Source organism: Pyxicephalus adspersus, chromosome 1 (genome assembly GCF_032062135.1).
Source record: "Pyxicephalus adspersus chromosome 1, UCB_Pads_2.0, whole genome shotgun sequence".
Taxonomy (NCBI): Eukaryota; Metazoa; Chordata; class Amphibia; order Anura; family Pyxicephalidae; genus Pyxicephalus; species Pyxicephalus adspersus.
In genome coordinates, this window is record NC_092858.1 from 36914573 (window position 1) to 36934781 (window position 20209).

Here is a 20209-nt window from a genome sequence, read left to right on the forward strand (position 1 = left end):
ATGGAGTTTGGTGAACTTAGTTTGTTAAGGTCATTGTTTTATTCATGCACTGATGTTTTTTTTCTCTGTCTCCTTAGACAAAGGGCCTTGTTTATAGGAATTCCAGGCCAGAGCCCGGTGCTGTCTGGTTACTATGGTCACCGCTGAACTGAGACTCCTGGGAATACAAACTTGAGACCAAAAATAACAGAGATTCCTATTGAAGTCCTCTCTGAAAACTTTGAGGGGCCTGTGGAAATGTGTTCCCCAACCTCTTTGTGCTCTTCTATTTGTCCTTAGCCTGAACCTCTTTGCCCCCCACTGCTTCCCTCTAATCCTTTTAAGTGCTTAGAGAAGAATTTGTCCACCATGAACTGCCCTGGTGTAAGGTCAAAGCGCAATTATTAAAAGAAATGTTCTGCTCTCACATTCATTGTATACCACAAAACTGAATGCCATAGAATAATAATACCCAGAGAGCTATGACAGAAAATTATTAGGTCGGATATTATGTGAAGTAATGTTAAATTACTCATAATTAATGGGAGAATAATGAAATCTGCTATAACTAACCAATCAAATCACTACAAAAACACCTTTTCAAGTGGAGAGCCTTCTATATGGTGGCTTGTATGCTGCCAAATCAAAAGGATACCTAAATATGTACTGAAAAACACCACTATTATTGAAATCAAAGAGTGCCAAGAAACTATTATTATTATTAGTTTCTTATAAGCCCCAATATTTCTGTCCTCACTGGTTTCCTTGGTGAACCTTTATTACAAGCGAGGTCTGCCTATTATTTATTGTTAGGGATAATGTCACATGATTCTGATGAAATTTGGGATAGCCAAAATCTTGTGGGATAATCACAGTATAGTAATGTATCCAGGCTACTCAGAATTCCCAAAATGTGGCTATTAGAAGCGTGACATGTGTGGTATTGTTTGCAGCACTTGCAGTAATGAAATAAATAGGCAAATCTTGCATTTTTGGTGTAAAGTTCATAAAGTTTGCTTTAAGACATGTACCCATATCTAAATTCTACACCTACACATGTTATAGAGGAGGGTTATTGATATTATTTCCCCCTTTTTTGTGTCATATATGAAGTTTCAGGTTTTATGTATGTCTCTATTACTTATATTCTTCCAGATTTGTTCCCCTAAGCGTCAGTTCTGGAATTCCAGACATCACACCACTGATTTTTATCATTTTACATATCGGGAGCACATCAGTACATTTGTGACAATTTGTTTAGGTCCTATGGTGCACTTTTTAATTGTTTTCATGTATCTGCTTCTAAGGAATGTATTTTGTCTGGTTCTCTGAGATGTCTGGTTTACGGCAAATCTACATGTCATGGTGAGCGGCTGTGCAGACAAATTGTTGTAACTTAACACATACCTTAGAGCCAGGGGCACCTGGGAAACCGGGAGCTCCAGCTGGGCCAACAGGTCCCTGTAAACAAAGACAAGCTGTGATTCCAAGCCGCCAGACACATCTTAAAGCTGTTCAGCCCTAAGTATTTTTACAGCTGTCAAGGAAATGAGAATACTGCAAGTACAGTCCACATACATTGTACCCAATCTGACAAATATGTGCCACAGTGCTTCTCCTGCTTCAGAATGGATTCATTTATTGCTGCCAACTCTAAGCAACTCTAATTATTTAAAATAAGCTTAGTACATTAGCAGCCATAACAATCAGGTCTTTGTTCATGAAAAGTAGATTTAATATTGGCATGCATTATCACTGATTGCAGCCAAATTTTGTTGTTTAATTGATCACTTTTTTGTGGCCAGGCACTGTGGACAGTAGAAATGTTTATTGGTTGTTGTACAGTTTGAATCACTAACACTTGTAGACACTTAGTAAAGCTCATAATTTAAAACCGTATACCCTAAAAAGCATTGCATGCTTAAGTTTTTTTTTCTTTCATGTTAAAAAGATGTTGTATAATATGTCAGTGCTATATAAATACATGTTATTAATATTCTAGTATTAACAATAATAATATTAATAATAATAATAATAATAATAAAATAAAGCAATTCATTGATCTATAGCTCCACCTGCTGGTGAAGTCTGGTATAACTCAGTGAAGATGACATTATTATTATTAATATTATTATTATTATTATTAAATAGGATTTATATAGCGCCAACATATTACACAGAGCTGTACATTAAATAGGCTAACTGAAAGAGTAGAAAATGTTCACTTAGTACAGTGAAATAGTAGGTTAAGCTATGTTCATTCTAAAAATCCAATGTGAAGGGAAACTGAAAAAATGATTTCTTTGCATATAATTTGATGATTGACAAACATAGCACAAACATAGCATTTTATTTCAGTAAACCAAATAAACATTCTCTACTACTTTTGTAAATTAATGTCATTTATTCTGGATAAGAATCATATTTTTATATAATTTTTAAAAAAAAATATTGTTTATTATAATTTTCAGGCTTCAAATTGAAATAGGACTGCTGTTACCTTGAACTAGAGACTCCTATATTTTACTACACAGAGAAAGGTCCTTAACCTATACATGTATTAGAAAATATGGATCTAAAATAATTTTAAATTCAAATAAAATATTACAAAACGTTACTTACAGGTGGACCAGCGGGACCGGGCAGACCATCATTACCACGAGCACCCTGTAGGGAGAACATAATTATTTAGTATCAGGTAATATTTTATATTATATTGATTGCTTTACTGTATTATGCTAAGATTTATAGCATCTGAATGCCTGTCTGTATTTTACAGAAGGACATTCCATGGGAGCTACATCTCATCCATGGCTATATACTGTAATAATACACAATGTCAGAAATGTTTGATGACTCTAAACTGACTTTGTTGTTTGGTTTAAGCTTTCACTTCTGTTTACTATGTGAGGATGACAGATTACTATTAATGTGATCTATATAATCCACTACCGTGTATTCATTTGGCTTACATCTGTAGATAATTCAAAGTAGACAGCAAAATTCCGTACATTCTGTGGTTTGGAGACTTACTAAAATTTATTATTTTTGTATATAAGACATAACTAATTCTGCTAGGTAATAAATCATCCTTATCAGATAACATGATTTCTTAAATTATACATTGAAATATCTGATGTATACTGCTTGTAAATGTACACCTGTTGTATCATTTTAAAGCTCCACATACTGCAGCTACTAGATTGAAATAATATTTGTAAGGATGTGTATCTGGTGTTTTCAGTTGATGGTCCCAATAGAATTTAATTCTTGGCACCCCTTGGTATAGGCCATTTTTTCAATGTCTGTCTTCTATACTGCCATCCAGTGGTAAAAAGACATCACTGCATGCAGCAATCTGCATTACATGAACCCTGCTGAGGCAATATAGTGCCACCCAGTGAGAGAAATGCAACATTGCACTAAAAATCGAAAAGTCTGAGTCAAAATTGCTTTAGAACAAGTTGAATAAAACAGTAACAGGTTTACAGTAAAAGTAAAACCTATAAAAATAGTATATTTTGCTTTATTTTTAGCAATGCCTTAAATTTGATCTACTATTTTAGAGCTTACATGAAAACTTTATGAAACTTTTGCTCCAGACAATATTTAAACATTGTTAAAAAAAACTATGCAAACATTCCCTTTACTAGACTGAGTGGGGCTTTTATAGCCCCACTAAGTGGGATTGAAACATCTATTCTCCTAAACTAAACATTTTACAGGGTAGAGTTAGAACTTGTTTAAGCAATAACTTGTCTTGTTTTATTGTCTATTCTAATTGGAGAGATGCCCCCTTACTTGCTGCCATGATAATGAGTGTCACTGGGACAGGAAGAAATGGGAAATCTTATCAACAAAGATAGAACAAATAGTTCAGTAGTTTTAATTCTGATTTTTAACTCTCCCCCCAACCACCTGATTGAATCTTTTATGATGCATCTACTGCAAAACTTGAAAAAGATCAAGGCAACGGTTTAAAAAAAATTGTGCTGTAATTTTACCCCTTTTTTTAATATGAAGATCTAAATTACTTTTATCGTGTTTAATTCAGACACTGTTTATTATTCATCTGAATCCGGTAATGTATTTTTTCCCTGCAAGAGCAGCTTCTATATCAGAATTATAGGCACATTATGTTACAGCTTTTAGATTTGATTTTGTGAAGGTTATTGGAGGGCAGATGTGAACCCAGGTAAGATAGGAATGTTGGAAACAAGCCTAAACAGAGACCATCAACACATAGACAGTCACTGGAGAAGATAATGTTCAGCATTGACCTATAAGCTGCAGGGGATTAGGAAGAGTTCTGCTAACTTATATTTTTCTATAAATGCTTTCTTGTATATTTACACAGGAAAGCTCCTGTATTCATCTGTGTTACTTCAGAGATTTGTTAACAATCAGTACAATGATTTGTTTTAATCTGGAAATGTCTCAGACTATTTATATTCACACTGTGAATATAAATACATATTGCCATGCCAGTGGCTAGCCTGTACATGTAGGAGGCAGGTTCAATGAAAAATATAATCCTTATTCACACCCCTAATTGTTTTCTTTTTACAAGTCACATCAGGTTTCACAGATGTAACTTCAAAGATGTATGAATTGTAATTTAAGACTAGCTCCTTGCAAGCTATGTCAGAGGCAACTGCAGTACTATGAAAACAATTATTGTACTGTGGCTTGGATGTCCGATCCAAAGGATTATTTTAAGGAAATTGTAATTGTCTTTGTGTAAACATTGGCAGCAGCCATATTGTGGGCAAAACACTGAGACACAGGTTTGTGCCTGACAGTCTTGTAATAGATATTTGCATTAGTTTAATGGGGTTTTGATTACATTTAGATAAATGATTTTCATTCTACGGAAAGGATATTCTCTGTCCTATTTTTAGCAATTTGGTGTCAGATTGGATCATTTACCCACTATCTACAACCTATGCTTATCCCAATCTGACAATAGGGCCTACTGGACATATTTATATGTTTCACTTGGAGAGGTTGGATAAATCTAGAAGGTTTTGATAATCCATACAGCTTCTTGGCCCAAGAGTAGCCATCTGAACTTCTACCTTATCATACCATACTTCCTTGGAGATTAGATTCCAGTGACATTTTCTTAATACTTACAGCAGCACCAGAAGGTCCAGGACGTCCTCTCTCACCAGGCAGACCACGGGGACCCTACAAAATCAGAGCATTTTATTAAAAACCATCTGATAAGCAGAAACTTGTCTTAAAAGAATACATATACAATATTATAGTATTACTCTACAGAGAACTTGAAGATGCTGTGACAGAATAAACTCCATAATTATTAAGTGCAAGGAGCAAACTGCTAAATAAACTATCCACAGCAGACAATTTAAATCTATCTTGTACAGGGATGATTTCAATATAGTGCTACATTTTGTCTGTGTTTACTGTTTGTAAGTATGTGAAAGGATAATCTATGGGGGTCTGAGAACAGAAGCCACCAATAGCCAAAATCAGAATATATTCTTAGAGGTTTTCGACTTTGCTGTAAGAAAATTAAAAGTTTGGGGGAATCCTATTGCACATTTATTACATATGTATGTATGGAGAGCCAATAAAGGCCGAATCAAAACAGCTGACTTACCATTGGACCAGGAGCACCAGCTTCACCAGCAGCACCACTTTCACCCTATAATTTTAAAAAGAACATTAGGTTAGCTTAATAAGATGTGTTATCATGAAGTTTAAATAACTACACCCACTATGTCCTAAATCACTATAGTAGGAAAAACAAAACCAAGACAATAAAAGGTTGGCTTTGTGTCTTTAGTGGGTGAGTATCTATACTATGAGAGAGATAGTACTATTTAAGTTTGTGGAGGCATTGCCTACTATTAATTCCCATGAAGGCAGCTCTGGGAACAAACTACCATTCTTAACTTTAACATTTGCACACAGTGTATTTGTATGTTGAAAATTACCATTACCAGTTTAGAAGCAGAGCATGCATTATGTGAACCATTATACTGAAACTATTAAATGGTAATAAGACGAGCAGTACCTACCTTTGCACCAGCAGCACCAGCTTCACCCTTTGTGCCATCCAGACCTGGGTAACCCTGCAATCATAAATATATCATTATATTTACAGGTTCAACTTGAACTGAATATTATATAAAAGTATCTAATTCCTATTTTAATACAAACCCTGTGTCCTTTTACACCAGGAAGTCCAGGAGTTCCGGGGAATCCACGAGCACCCTAAAAATAAAAAAAGATTGGGTTATGCTCAGTATATATCATTTACATTTAAAGCACTAATGTTTTAGGTTTGAGTTAAGTTATGTTAAGTTAGGTTACGTGAGTTCCTTGCCATTTTATAAGCAATGTATGTGTAATAGGGAATTTGGTAAAATATATACAAAATTTTAAACTAAGGTCAAATTTGGAATGTTCTACTCCATTATGGACTCAAAAGCTAGGTCTACACATCATTGATTCAGGCAAACTATTGAATTATTTCCACCATTTACCATAGCAGTATCCATAGTCCACTAGCATACTATATTCCATATGTTTTGTTATATTTCACCAGTGGTTCATGGAATACTTCCCTAATGATATGTAGATCACTGGACTTATGGTCAGACAAATGGCACAAGCTCCTCCAATGACCATCTTCATGCTGGCAATATAGTGAGCCATCTGGTATCTGTTCTATGTGATTGAAACCATAATTCTATAATAACAACTGCTACTAAGGGGCCACCTTATTTTTTGATATATTTTTATTTATTTAATAAAAATCTTTTTACCTGAGGTCCTGGGGGTCCACGTTCACCAGATTTGCCAGGTTTTCCAGCTTCACCCTAAATGAAATAATGAAAGATCAGTTTGGTCTTTTGTTCTTAACTGGGTTATTTTAGAACATCATTACTACATCATAAGCTATGTCCTAAATTATTTCCAACTCTGCCAAACATGTTCATATTGGTCCATACAGAAGACCAACCATTGAAGATCTTACTAAACTCTAGATCATAGAGATGACCAGAGAAATGTTTATATAATAAACACATTTACAGACAGGTGGAGTCATCATACACCTGTATAGTTGGATATCAATCTCCCCAAGAAGATTTTCTACCCAAGACATAGGCTAACCATAGACAAATGACAGGGATCACCATTTCAATTCTGATCATACACTGTTAGCTAAAAACAGAACTTTTCTTGGCATACACCCTACTTTATGCTTAGTATGGCTGCCCTGTCACTACTATTACACATATTTGTGAATTAATGAAATACAAAAATCATAAAACTTACATCATCACCAGGTTTTCCAGAAGGGCCAGGAGGACCACGGGGACCCATTGGGCCCTAAACAAGAAAGAAAATTAAAGTCTGAGAATAATACAAACACAATTAAAGGAACAAGGCAAGTTATACAGAAGTTCCCCCTCCACTGTCCGGAGGTTTGAATTTCTATTCCAGGTTTACTTTCCAATCCTAGAAAATGTCTATTGACTATCTGTACAAGTTGTTTAGAAACTTTATATTAAAGCTAGTGGAGATCCACAGTGCACCAAAAAGGAACTTGCACAGGCAAAAACTGTGAATAAATGATTTTTTAAGTGGTGCATGGCTCATTTAAAACACCCACACACCATTATCATGCTTTACAGTATTCAACAGACATCATGAGACAGTCTATGCCTGCCATTGGGACCATACAATGTGAATGTCATGTTGAAGCCATAACTCAAATGTTCCATGAAAATGTACTGTATCTCCAATCATGAATGCAGACAAGGTGTCACCAGCACTGCTTTGCTCAGTGGACGAAATCACTGTACTGAAGATTGCATTCTAATTGTGTAAAAGTTTGATACAGTAAGTACATTGTTAATGACAGTTTTTAAAAGTCCAATACATAAAGGTACTACATATATGCATGTACTTATGTGTATACACTGTAGGTAATGGATGTTCTGCATTTATTGACTTGCAATATGTTAATGTATTATTTAGTATAGTAATTATTTTGGTCTGTTTAATATAACACTGAACGTGTTTATTTTTTGTTATTTTAGTTTGATATAAGTACTTGATATAAAAGATATTTTTACATTTATCAGCCCTGTCCTGCGAATTACAAGACATCTTCCCTAGGGTATAAAGATAAAAAGATGGGGTGGTGTTCTGCAGGATTAATATACTTTTTCACCTTGGTACAGTACAATAAGTTAGTATTGTCACCCTAAGACAAGAGGTGTGTTACTAGTGAAAATAAAAGAATCCTAAAAAATAATGCAGTCACCATCTATGGACTGCTAAATTTCAATATATTACCATTTTGATTTTAGGTTCATTTGTGTACATGAATAACTAGGCATTTAAGGTTTAATTACACATAAAATATTACTTACAGCAGCACCAGGTTCACCAGGTTCACCGGGATTTCCTTGGAAACCTTGAGGTCCCTAAAAAATAAACCAATTAAAGTTAGTAACCAATTATTAAACATACAAATTAAATAAGTATTTTAATAAATGTAAATAATGTGTATACTTACAGGGCCACCTGATGGTCCAGGGGGTCCTCTTGGTCCCATGGGGCCCTATGATATAAATAAAACATAATTAAATTACAACCCAGATAGTGAAGTCTTATTTGAAAAGAGAATGAATGGCTTTCTGTATAGCACTGCTGGTCTGTAACTGTATGCTTTTTATTTATACTCAGTAACACATCTATATTTATTTAGCACAGCTTCTTAGAGGCTTTGGGCTGGACAGCAGCCATGTTTACCAGCTCTAGATTTCATTTACTGCCTGCCAAGAAATGCTAGAGTGTAGACATTTCCTGGAGGAATTTAGTGGGGATTCTATGAAGCAGCAGCCGATGTCTGGATGTTTAGGAGAAACCCAGTCCAGCTCTTTACAAATCGGCCATTATGTTTACAGTTTTGTGGTTGCTTTTATTGGTTTTGTTTATGCGTGACTTGGTAAGGAAAGGAAATAATTAAAGTCATTGTGTCCAATTTGTGTAGATGTAAAGTTGTTATAAGTTAGACTGGTTATTTGTTGGGACACTGCAGACATTGTGCTTTTTGTAATGTGCTGCTCATGTTCGTCCAAACAAACAAAAATGCATTTAGTTAAAACATGAGTAGGAAACTTGTGTCCAAGGAAATTGAGAGTCATGGATTGACTTGGCCTATGATGTATCCACTGCAATTCTGAATAAATATAAAAGCAATACTGAAAGCTTGTTAGAAGCTTGACAGAAACCTGTAATTTGGCCTGAAGGGGTAACATATTCAGTTAGCCCACCAGACATCATTCTTGTGCTAACCTGTCTGTAACAGCACTGCAGAGCGAAATCTTGGAGCTCAAGTCGAAAGACCCTTCTCTGTCCTCATGGCCTAGCTTGGTAACTGACCACTTTGGCTTTGAAACCTGAATCATGTGAAGACAGGGTTGCCAACTTGTGGTCCTCTACTATTATCAATATTAGTAATACATTTTATTTGTACTAACCATGCCAGTATATTAATAGCCAAGAAGCTGAATGCTTGGCTAATATATGGACTAAAACTAAAAGGCACATACAAGGCAAATAATTGGCACTTTTGTATATTCAATTCAAAAAAGAAAAAAGAGCTAACATGAAAACATTTGGAAATCACATCAGTTTTGAATTTAAATAAATATATAAACTAACTGAAAATATATAATTGGATATAAAGCCTGTGTTTGAATGCGGCACACAAAATATATACTGCAATAAAAGTAACAAACAATGTGATCTTCTTAAAGCAGCATCCTCTAACAGTCATATCTAAAATTGTAAAATTTGATTCACTATCTAAATAAAATATTCACATTTTTGAATATCTCTAAAAGTAGAGATGCAGGATTCTGATTGGCCACGCGTTTCTTTTTCTCTAGTCTTAGTGTATTACAGGCAGAGGGCACTGATGTTATTCTTACCATTGGTCCTTGCATAACACCCATCTGTGCACCGCCAGCTTTCTCATCAAAGCCTCCTGTCATCTGAGCAGCAAAGCTCTGCAGAAACAAATATCCCAGTTAGAGTTTATAAACATAACTCAGTATTCATTGCATTGTTTACCTGTAAATCTATAATAGATATACACAACTCCAGAATTCCCTGCAGCACTAAAATGAGTTTCTGTGTTAGATTTTTTTCTTCCCTATGTCATCTATTGTCCTGGGCATGTACTGATATCTTGAGAGCTGTGAATTTCGGTAATTCTTGGAATGTTTGCTCTTTTAAGAAACAATTGCAAAGCATTTCTTATTAGATAGCTCCCCAAGAATCATGATGTGGGAGAAATTTAGAGAATGACTTTACTGGCCTTCTAAAAATGCAAGTTGTTTGACTGCCATGCTAATGTTCTGACTTTAATACATATTAAGTAACTAACCTGGGACATCTGTGCATATAGGTAAAGGCAGACTGGATTCAGAAGATGCAGCAATGCCAAAAATTTTGAAGACAGTAAGGCATATTGCACTTATAGAAAGAAAGCTTAACAATAGCAGTCCTTACATTTCTGTACATATTTTGGGAAAGACTAAGTCATGGCCTAGTGTGGCAAAATACCAGCTTTCTTTTTAGGGAAAAGTCACAGGATCTGTGCAAAAATTACACCTTGACCACCATATACTCCTTTCTCCACTGTTATAATGTAAGGCATGGGAGAAAGAGTGGCCAACAACGGTATAAAGTGGTCAGGGGCCACTCCTTACACATATATTGCCCTATTTGGGTCTGATAGAACAATAGAAAGTAATTTCTAAATAGTTGTTCTAAGTTTCAGAACATCACTTATCCAAGTTAGAAGTAAACGGGAAAACTGTGTTTATGGGTAAGTTATCTTAAAAAGTACCAAAATCTAAAGAGTTCTCCCTAATCCTAATGGAAGCTGTCTAGCTTGGTAACTTTACATTATATTATATCAGCATACAATTATGTTTAAGTACTGCCTAAACATACAGTTCCTGGAGGAACATGGCTGTGCTCATTGCATAGCTGGTATACTGACCATCTCAGTTCACTCCTCTCTGTCACTTGGCCAGATTTATTAAAGCTCTCCAAGACTGGAGAGGTTACACTTTCATCAGTGAAGCTGGGTGATCCAGCAAACGTGAAATGGATTTCCTAAAAGTAATTTGCTATTTGTTAGCAAATGTTTTCAATCCTAGACCAAATTCATTCCAGGGTTGCTGCATCACCCAGCTTCACCGATGAAAGTGTATCCTCTCCAGCCTTGGAGAGCTTTAATAAATTAGGCCCATTGACTCAATATGCAGATCAGGAAATTCATAGTAGTCTTGACTCCATATCTACATTTGTATTTTGGGTTAACAGTACACATGCTAGAAGGTCAGAAAGAAAGCCAAGCAAAGTAACTGCAGCCTCCATGTTTTATCAGGAAGTGTTTAACACTTCTATTCTTCTGATCCTATGTATACAGGACATTTATATGATCATTTGGCAGTAGATGCTTCTATCTATTTTTACACTTCCAAGTCTTCACATGGGTAAATAAGCCTTCATGATATGTCTTCACAGTGCCGCCCAACATTAAACAATTATATATTTTACCTTATAAATGTATCTAAAATTTGTAATGATGTAACTATTGTGCTTGGGACATTTAAACTCTCTAAGGCCTAATAAATGAAACAGTGCTGTAGACAGTCACATTGCAGCTCTAAGTTCATTGCATTGAATGAACAACAATAATGAGAAATGATATGCAGCATAGACATGTAAGTGCATTGAACAAAGATTAGTATATCTCTGATTTATGCAAGCTGAGGCCCTTCAATAAGAGGTGCTGGGACCTGTAGTTCTATAGCTGGAACTAATCGGTCCAAAAAGAAAGACGCTCACACAGATTTTTAATATAAAAGATATTGAGCTGTTTTACACCTGTGGCCAATAAATGATCCTCTAATGTTCTAATGGGCCCTGGACATCAATGTATTTTAAATATGGGGATGTGTAGCAGTTCCCTCACTGGACTCTGTAGGTATGCAACCTTAGATATTCAAAACCATATCCCTGTAGTAAGATCACTTCTTAACTTTTCTACAATAAACCTTTGCTGGCTTTACTGATTGTAACTTGGCTTAGAATATTGTTACAATGTGTAAATACATTGACTAAAATAATGGGGAAATTGCCTGGCCAATAACTATAAATTGAAATACCCTTGTCTCTGCTACATTACTCAGGTCTATAGGGCCTATTGGTAAAACCCAACCCTGAATATGATTATTCATGTACATGGCCATATTTGGCAAGACAACATTTATATAATTAAATGTAACCATAAAGGAAACCTATTAGAAGATAAATATTGTAATATGGAAATATATTATAGTGCTTATTTGAATCACTGTCAAATGATTTCAGTTAAGGAAGAAGTATTAAACATGTACCCTTAACCATACCATTACTGGATATATGAAGTAAATGCATTGCACGTTTTTTGGTGGGTGAACCCTAGGGCATTTTCTATTACATCTTATATATTGGAAAACTGTAAAAGGGTTTTATGTATAAGGTTTCTGTTTTAATGTTTGGAAATAATATTTGAAAAAAAGATTTGCTATACTACAATATGCAATGTGTAATTGTAGTTCCTTGTAAATCCTGCAATCCTACTAAAGCAAGCAAGTCTAAGTGCATGACTTTGGTCTTCATTTGGGTTTTCACATTGGTGATAATCATGAGGCATCTCTGCCTGTGTCTGCAGTTGTACAATCATCCGCTTGTACAGTGTCCAGCCAAAGAAGAAAAAAAACTTTCTGGGCAGAGAAGATATTTTGTGTCAGAGGAATGCAAACAAACTGCCTGATTACAAAGAGTGACTGTTATGAGCTACTTTGTAACAGCAAAGTCTTTCAGCACTGTCAGGTTGGTTTAGCCATGTAGAGTAAATGTCCCAGTTTGATATGACCCTGTGTTGTGAACTCTGTGGCTTTGTGGAATAGGCTGGTTGTCAGAAATTAGCCTACTTACTCCGCCAAGGCCAGGGGGTCCGGGAGGTCCAGGTGGGCCAGCGGGTCCTGGGTTTCCAGGAGTACCGGGTTCGCCATCTCTTCCACGGGGTCCGGGAGCACCCTTAATGGTACATAAAGTGGGTACATTATTTTCAGGTCATAAAAAATGTACAGTTTAAAATTTTCAATATACAAAACAAACGCATATTGCTGAAGGTATGTATGCAAATTTAAAGGAGCTAACTATTCACAAATGTCCATCTATCTACAGCAAGCTGCTTAACTAAGTTTGGTATATATAGGTCTAAATTTTATTATATTTGATCTAATTTCTGCATATTTAAACCATTGCTAAATTACCAATACACTTATTTTCCTTACTTTTTCGCCTTTTTCTCCACGATCGCCTCTTGCACCTTGTTCACCAGCAGGCCCCTGATAAACAACAATAATATATATTAATTAAATGTTCATAAAAAGGGAGACAGGAAAGGAAAATTTCTAATCATGTATTTGGGCTTTTGAAAATGGTTTATTATACCTGTGGTCCTGGAGGTCCTCTTGGTCCTACAATCTGTACAAATAAAACACAAATGTATTAAAAAAAAAAGGTTCCTGCTATTTTTTCTCTAAAAATAAAACTGTATGAAAGTGTAACACCTTTATAAAAAAATATGAAGTACTTACATCTTTAATATCACCAGGTTCGCCTTTCTGTCCCTAGAAGATCAGGAAAATATTAATTAAATGAACAAGAAACACAATATTAGTAGGGTTAATCTATGTCAGTAGGATAACTGAACATCACTTAGCCCCGTTGGCTTATTCATGAGTATAACTAATATAACAAAGACATATTACAGTAAAACATAATGGATTTTTATTAGTGATTATCACATAACTTTGGATCAGCATTTATAGTTTGACAATTATAGTTCTCATATCTAATAACACATGACAAATAATATTTTAGAATTTAAGTCACTGGATCCTAGATTTGGGCCTTATTGCTTATTATTCTACAGTTAATTTTTACTCTCTTGAAAAAAATGATGAAAATCTATTTACCTTTAGTATTTCTTTCCCTGTTATAAGAAAATGCAAAAAGAAAAGTATTATTATAGAGTGATTTATATTGAGGCATGACAAAACATAAAACACTACAATTAAACACAGAGAACAAAACATAGACAAAAGTCAGATACATTGAAGGCCTTCTTCAATTGAAGAAGGTAAGTGTTAAATCACATGACACAGGACTTCCGTTACTACACCAGTGTTCCAGCACACGCCTACATAACAATGGAGGTGCTACATGCCTATACATTTTTGCTTGCAGAGCTCTGCAGCACAGGGTCAGTGCAAGATTGTAAAGAAAAATGAAAAGAGCTTTTGTTTCTGGTACAATATGAAAGTGGGTTAGTTTATCTGGCTCTTAGTTGCAATTTTTCACATGAACAGTTAAACAAGAAGCAAGAGAGAAATTATTAGTTACAAAGAAATACAAACAATGGTTATTATGATTACAGATGTTAATTCAACCTGCACATAGCACTGCATATTATACACAAGGATACAGCTCATTAATCATATGAGCTTGTAATCTTAGGTGCAACAATCACAGTGCTAGTTCTGCAGATAAGCTATTAAAAAGGGTCCCTTTGTGATTATATATCTTCTGCCTTTTAAACAAACTACATAAATAGGTTAATGTGTCTTTCATATTTATAGCTACACGTGGTTTTGTGCTCTGTGTGCTTGCACTCTGGCTGCCAACAGAAACCGCAGGAGTACAGAGCTGTGGTTTTAACAGAAGGCATCAAAAGGACACAGTACTATTCCTACCCTAGTATAATCTTTAATTAAAAAGTAGCAAAACTTTGACTTCCTTGTACACAGCTGTACTATTAAGGCTATATATATATATATATATATATATATATATTCAGCCTTTTCATTTGTAGTACGCTTGTACATAGGTTAGTAAACTTGGCAAAGGTTGAAAATTCTAAAGGCAGAAGACTAAGCACAAGATGGTCTTTTTAATCGCTGATGGTACCCATGGATGCCCAGTCTATTAGAGAAAGGTATTCCATCCATAGGCACAAACATGTAATTTATTTATGGAAGACAAATAAATAAATTACGACCACTGGTGGTGGACGATTCAGTTGGGCAGATGGGGCAGCACTCTCCAAATGGGATCTCAGCATTGGGGCAGTCTTTATTTTCCTCGCAGATTATCTCATCTCACAGAATAGTCCCAGTGTCACATACACAGATTTGGCAGGGTTCGGGTTTCCAGACATCTTTGTCACTATACCTCTGCCCATCCTGCACGCAGCTCCCTGCATCCACTGTGCCAAGGTGCAAAGGGGAAGGGGGGTTATAAGTATAGAAAGAGGCAGCAGAAAGGAGAGCAGAGGCAGATATAAAATGTAAAATATAATACAATAGTCATATAAAATTGTCATATATTGCAGCATTTATAATATATACACAAGTGCATATGTATATATACATATATGACATATTTAGAGAATTGAGTAAACATATTATGTGTATAAAAATTATTTGCAAACCTATGCAGAATTACTTATAAATTAGTTTTAAATTGGCTTTAATAATAATAGTTTATTGAATTAGTTGCATTAGAAGCAGCAGGTGGATTAAATTTGTGTGTAATGCTGTAATTTACCAGTGAGGGGCAGTGTTGTACCAGACAGAGGAGGATGACCTAACTTCAGATTGTAAAGGGGCTGCTTGGGGTAAGAGGGAGGAGAATACCCAAGCAGAATATTTGTTGGCCTGAATTAAAGGAAGTTGTAATATAATGTTACAGCATGAACTATGGCTCCTCCTTCATAACAGAAAGTTTCTTTAAGGTCATCGGGAAAAGTGTTTATAAGTATCCATAAGGCCTTTTATTCACTTTTGCTAATAAAAAAGTAAAAAGCAAATTAAGTAATATTTTAATACTGTGTCCATCAGATGCAAATGTGCAATAGCTGTAAGAAGAAGATGTAGTTAAACAAGGCAACATATGAAGCATGTCTGCATAAGTAAATTTCCTTAGGAAAACATAAACAATAATAAACGTTGTAAAATGACAAATGGGGTATGATGGGAGCATTGTTCCCATGAATTGCCCTTCATTATATTGAGTGCAGCTCCCTTTAGGTCCCATGCTTAGACTTGGGTAGCCCAGAGGACCCTTAATGAATGGGCCTTTCTGTAAAATACACAGAGGTTTCAATTCACATTTCACTGTCAGGGGCCAGTTTAAATAAATATGGGCAGCATTTCAGCTCCATCTGGAACCCATTGCTGCCAATCCCTGTAGAGCAAATAAACCATCACAATAGTCAATTGGAGTCTTCAAATAAGTCTACATCTCCCAGCTAAACCCTATTTACAAGTCTTAAATGCTAACTCACTTCAAACATGCCTAGCATGCCAAGGATTCTGAGTAGGCTCCTTACAAAATTGATTCAATCGATATAGTTACATAAAAAATGTTTTTTTAATTCACAGCAGGTTCATTTCCCCAAATCCCACATCTCACCCCATCTAGGCCTTTGCTCACCTAAACACTAATGCTACAATTCTCTGAAAGGTCTCTTACCCTTCCTGGACATTTTGTATACATGATAACTTGTTACATTTTTAGATTTTCCATGTTGCAAAAATGTGTCTATAGATATGTTTTTACAGATCTTTCTAGAGGAGCCTCTAATTCTAAATCTTTGTAGTTGGCTTCTGCAGGATATTGTACACTTATTTCAATATTTTGCAGATGTCAGTTTCTTAAAAAAAAAAAGAAATTCTTTATGGAAGAAGAGACTGCTTCCAGCTAAAAAGTGGCAAATAGTCAAGACAACATGCCTTTTCCATACTCTCTCTGCAATGGTTTTACAATCTGTAGTATGCAAAGACTTAAAAGGCTCGTAAAAGAATTTTTTTTCTTAACATTGGGGACCTGCCCAAGCAAGTTAAAGCATTTCTGCTAAGAAATAAAGCTTCCAGCATTGATCTAGAAGAATTGCCCAGACTATTTCCGTAGCCAGGTGTTTTCTCATATATTCCACTAATTTTTTGCCAGTTTTACAAATATTCGAGTAATTTTAGTATGGAGATACATAAATGCCATAAATATAAATATATATATATATATACATATATTTTATTTTTTTTAAATTAGCTAATACACAATCTACTTGATCAAATATCAATGAAATATTTGACAAAATAAAATTTTTTGATGTCATTTGACTAACTTAGTATCAGGATGCAAAAACAGTGCTGCAGTAGCAATCAAAGAATGTTCACCTTTGTTCCTTTGAAGTTTGCTTTCTGTAAAGCCATTGGCTGCTAAGTTATGATAGGTTCCTATGGGTTACTACATTTCACTGTAGTCTTAAAACTAAACCAATAAATCTACCCAAAAAATTGCATGGCTTCCAGTATTACACAATGGCTTAGTATGAACTGAAGCTATTTTAGGGTTTCTTCTGGTAGCAAATGTGTGACCCAGGAATGCTTTTCAACATTCAGAATGTCTCAGGAGGTTTCAGTGTTCCTTCAGTTTGTGAAAGAATGCAGCTCCTGCACTCAGCACACTGTATATTCCCCACTACACTTAACCTGCAGCCTAAATGTCTATGTGGCCTCTAGACTGTCTTGCTCCTTTAGGCTTTTACTATCAATCAATGCTGAAATTTGGTCTCAGTGGAAACATTGGAATTTCAACCTCTGAAATAGCCCAGTGTCAATAAATGTATCTTTTGTAACTCCTTTAGTTTCCACTCACTACCACAACTGGAAAATAAATGAAGGATTTTCAAATGACATTATAAAAAATAAGTATATCATTTCTGATTGAGGCTGCACTAGAGGTCAGTTACTAACCACTTTGCCTGCAGTAGTAAAACTCCTTTTAGACCTCTGATATTGTTCTAGTCAGAGCTAGCAGTTAAGAGTTCTGATGGAGAAGAAGATCAATGCATTGATAAATATGCAGCTCACAAATCTGAATGAACAGCAACTTGGTGTTCTGATTAAGTTCAGAGTACTGCTTATGCAGCAGCTCAGTGTTCTGATGAAGAAGCAGCTCAGTGTACCGATTGAACAGCAGCTCAGTGTACTGATATACCAGCAGCTCAGTGTACTGATATATCAGCAGCTCAGTGTTCTGATATAGCAGTCAGTCCGATCTGCGCTACAGTTGCCAAGTACAGTGAGCGCTGCAGGATGCTGTCAGTACAGAGGATGCATTAACCTTGAGGAACATTCCTGCACTTGTACCCTAATGAGAAGCAATTACGGACTACAACTGCAATCACAATGAATTGTCTGCTTAATATAAATCCCTTCTCTGCTAGGAGAGAATTACAACTAAATGCCACAGGTACCCACAATTCTTCTAGCAAATGCAATCAAAGTAAAAAGTTAATCTCAACCAAAAAAGTTTCAATAGTTAAAATGAAGTTTGCACTTACGGACATCTTCTTCGTCTTGGCATCGTACAAGCGCTAATAATATGACTTGGGTGGCTGCGAACAGCACTAGTGTCCTTGAATCCACAAATCTGAACATGTCTAAATGTTAGACATGCAGAACCTTTGTGGGAAAAAAGAAGAAGAGGGGAGGAGAGGAGGTTGGCTGTCCCCAAAAGTTAATGTGTCCTCATGCAGCCGATTTCTTGGGAAAAGAGGGAGAATCCAGTACCAGGCCCCAGCAGAACTTAGTACTACCTGCTCTGGGCCAAGGTACTGAAGTTATAGTCCTGAGTGCCTTGAAGTCAACGTATATGCCCACATCTTAGTCCTCCCCTGCCCCCAGCAGTGCTGAAATCTGAGCCCCTCCACTCCTCTCTACCCTCTCCCCATCCCACCAAACCCCTCCTTCTCCTGTAGGGTCCCTTTCCTAAGCTTGACACTCTCGGTCCCCTTTCACCCTCCCCTTTTCACTGTCCCAACCTCTCCTTCTCTGCCTCCCCATCACCTATACTCTTTCATTCCTCAGTCAAGAAAAAAAAAAACTTCATTTAGAAAGAGAGAAAAAAAGATCCAATTTGCTAAAGCAGATCTCCTATCCTGGGTTTGCTGAAAAGTTGTTGGAGAGTTTCTGCTGCAGGAGAAAAGTTTTAGAAGAATCACAGATGGTCTAGGGAGGTCTCCTAGGTTCATACGGCTCTAGAGAGTGGCTGGCTGTCAATGGATCGGTCCAACTTTCTCAGGTGTCTGCTGGTATGGGACACCCTGGAAAGGCTCAGGGCTCTGCATGTATCATGGAAATTTATTCAGCTTTCCCTGTGTATTTTTGTAATTACTGCCTGCTGCTGATTCTGTCTCATCTACATCTATCTATTCATCCATTTATTAATCTCCACAGTGCAGTGAGTACATATGCTAACATGGATTAACAATTTGCAATTTTTAAATATGCAAATATCAACCTACATCTAATTATCTATCTAGCTATCTATATTTCTATCTATCTATCTATCTATCTATCTATCTATCTATCTATCTATCTATCTATCTATCTATCTATCTGTCTATGCAAATATCTTCTATATCTGATCAATTAATACTTTTCATGTATCTCCCATCTAATATATATTTTCCTGTGTGTATGTGTAGCTATGCACATTATTTCAGCATCATTTATTATACACCTTTATACAAGCATATTGCATATTCTCTTTCTAGTGCAGAAAATGCCTTCAGTGTAATCACAAGAATGTCACTGAGTCATGAATGAGCTTTCTATCTTTGCAGGCAGACTCTTGCTAAAGTTGGGAATTGGTTTTCAAGCTGATGCTGGGACTGGCCAGGTGGTCCTGCTGAATGGGATCTATGTTTGTATGCTTTTCCCTTTTGGGTTCTAAGTGCTGTAAGGGAGGGTCAGAAATTGCATTTTATGTTCCACTGAAAAGTTGGATGTTCCATGGACCATGAGACAACACTTTTTATTTAGTTGGCAGCAACTATTCTGACTACATCAATAAGTCATCAAACAGATTTAATAGCACATTGATTTAATAATCAGTAAATTTCTCCTGCGGTAGCTGGGTGGATGGTTGGTACAATTCTGATAGAATCACAGTAAGCCTGGGTAATCAGGTATGTCTATTCACATAACTAATAAGAGATATTTTCGTTTTTTTTTTTTGTTTTTTTTTTATAGCCGCACAAGTG

At 35.9% G+C, this 20209-nt stretch overlaps 1 protein-coding gene across 2 annotated transcripts in view; it reads right to left on the bottom strand.

Annotated features, from left to right (window-relative positions):
* The window catches only part of COL2A1 (collagen type II alpha 1 chain), a 41776-nt gene extending 22980 nt beyond the window's left edge, over positions 1–18796 (bottom strand). The window contains exons 1-18 of one of the 2 annotated variants that reach the window (XM_072406643.1): positions 18506–18795; positions 15158–15364; positions 14076–14092; positions 13695–13727; positions 13549–13581; positions 13389–13442; positions 13027–13128; positions 9960–10037; positions 8540–8584; positions 8394–8447; positions 7291–7344; positions 6777–6830; positions 6169–6222; positions 6027–6080; positions 5606–5650; positions 5116–5169; positions 2602–2646; positions 1387–1440 (exon numbers count right to left, since the gene is read on the bottom strand). In XM_072406643.1, coding sequence (XP_072262744.1) covers positions 1387–1440; positions 2602–2646; positions 5116–5169; positions 5606–5650; positions 6027–6080; positions 6169–6222; positions 6777–6830; positions 7291–7344; positions 8394–8447; positions 8540–8584; positions 9960–10022 — 576 coding nt within the window. In that variant the 5' untranslated portion in view covers positions 10023–10037; positions 13027–13128; positions 13389–13442; ... (3 more) ...; positions 15158–15364; positions 18506–18795. Of the gene's footprint in view, positions 1–1386; positions 1441–2601; positions 2647–5115; positions 5170–5605; positions 5651–6026; positions 6081–6168; positions 6223–6776; positions 6831–7290; positions 7345–8393; positions 8448–8539; positions 8585–9959; positions 10038–13026; positions 13129–13388; positions 13443–13548; positions 13582–13694; positions 13728–14075; positions 14093–15157; positions 15365–18505 lie in introns of both variants that reach the window. The other variant, XM_072406637.1, reaches the window with a different exon arrangement.
* Between the last annotated feature and the right edge of the window lie 1413 nt (positions 18797–20209).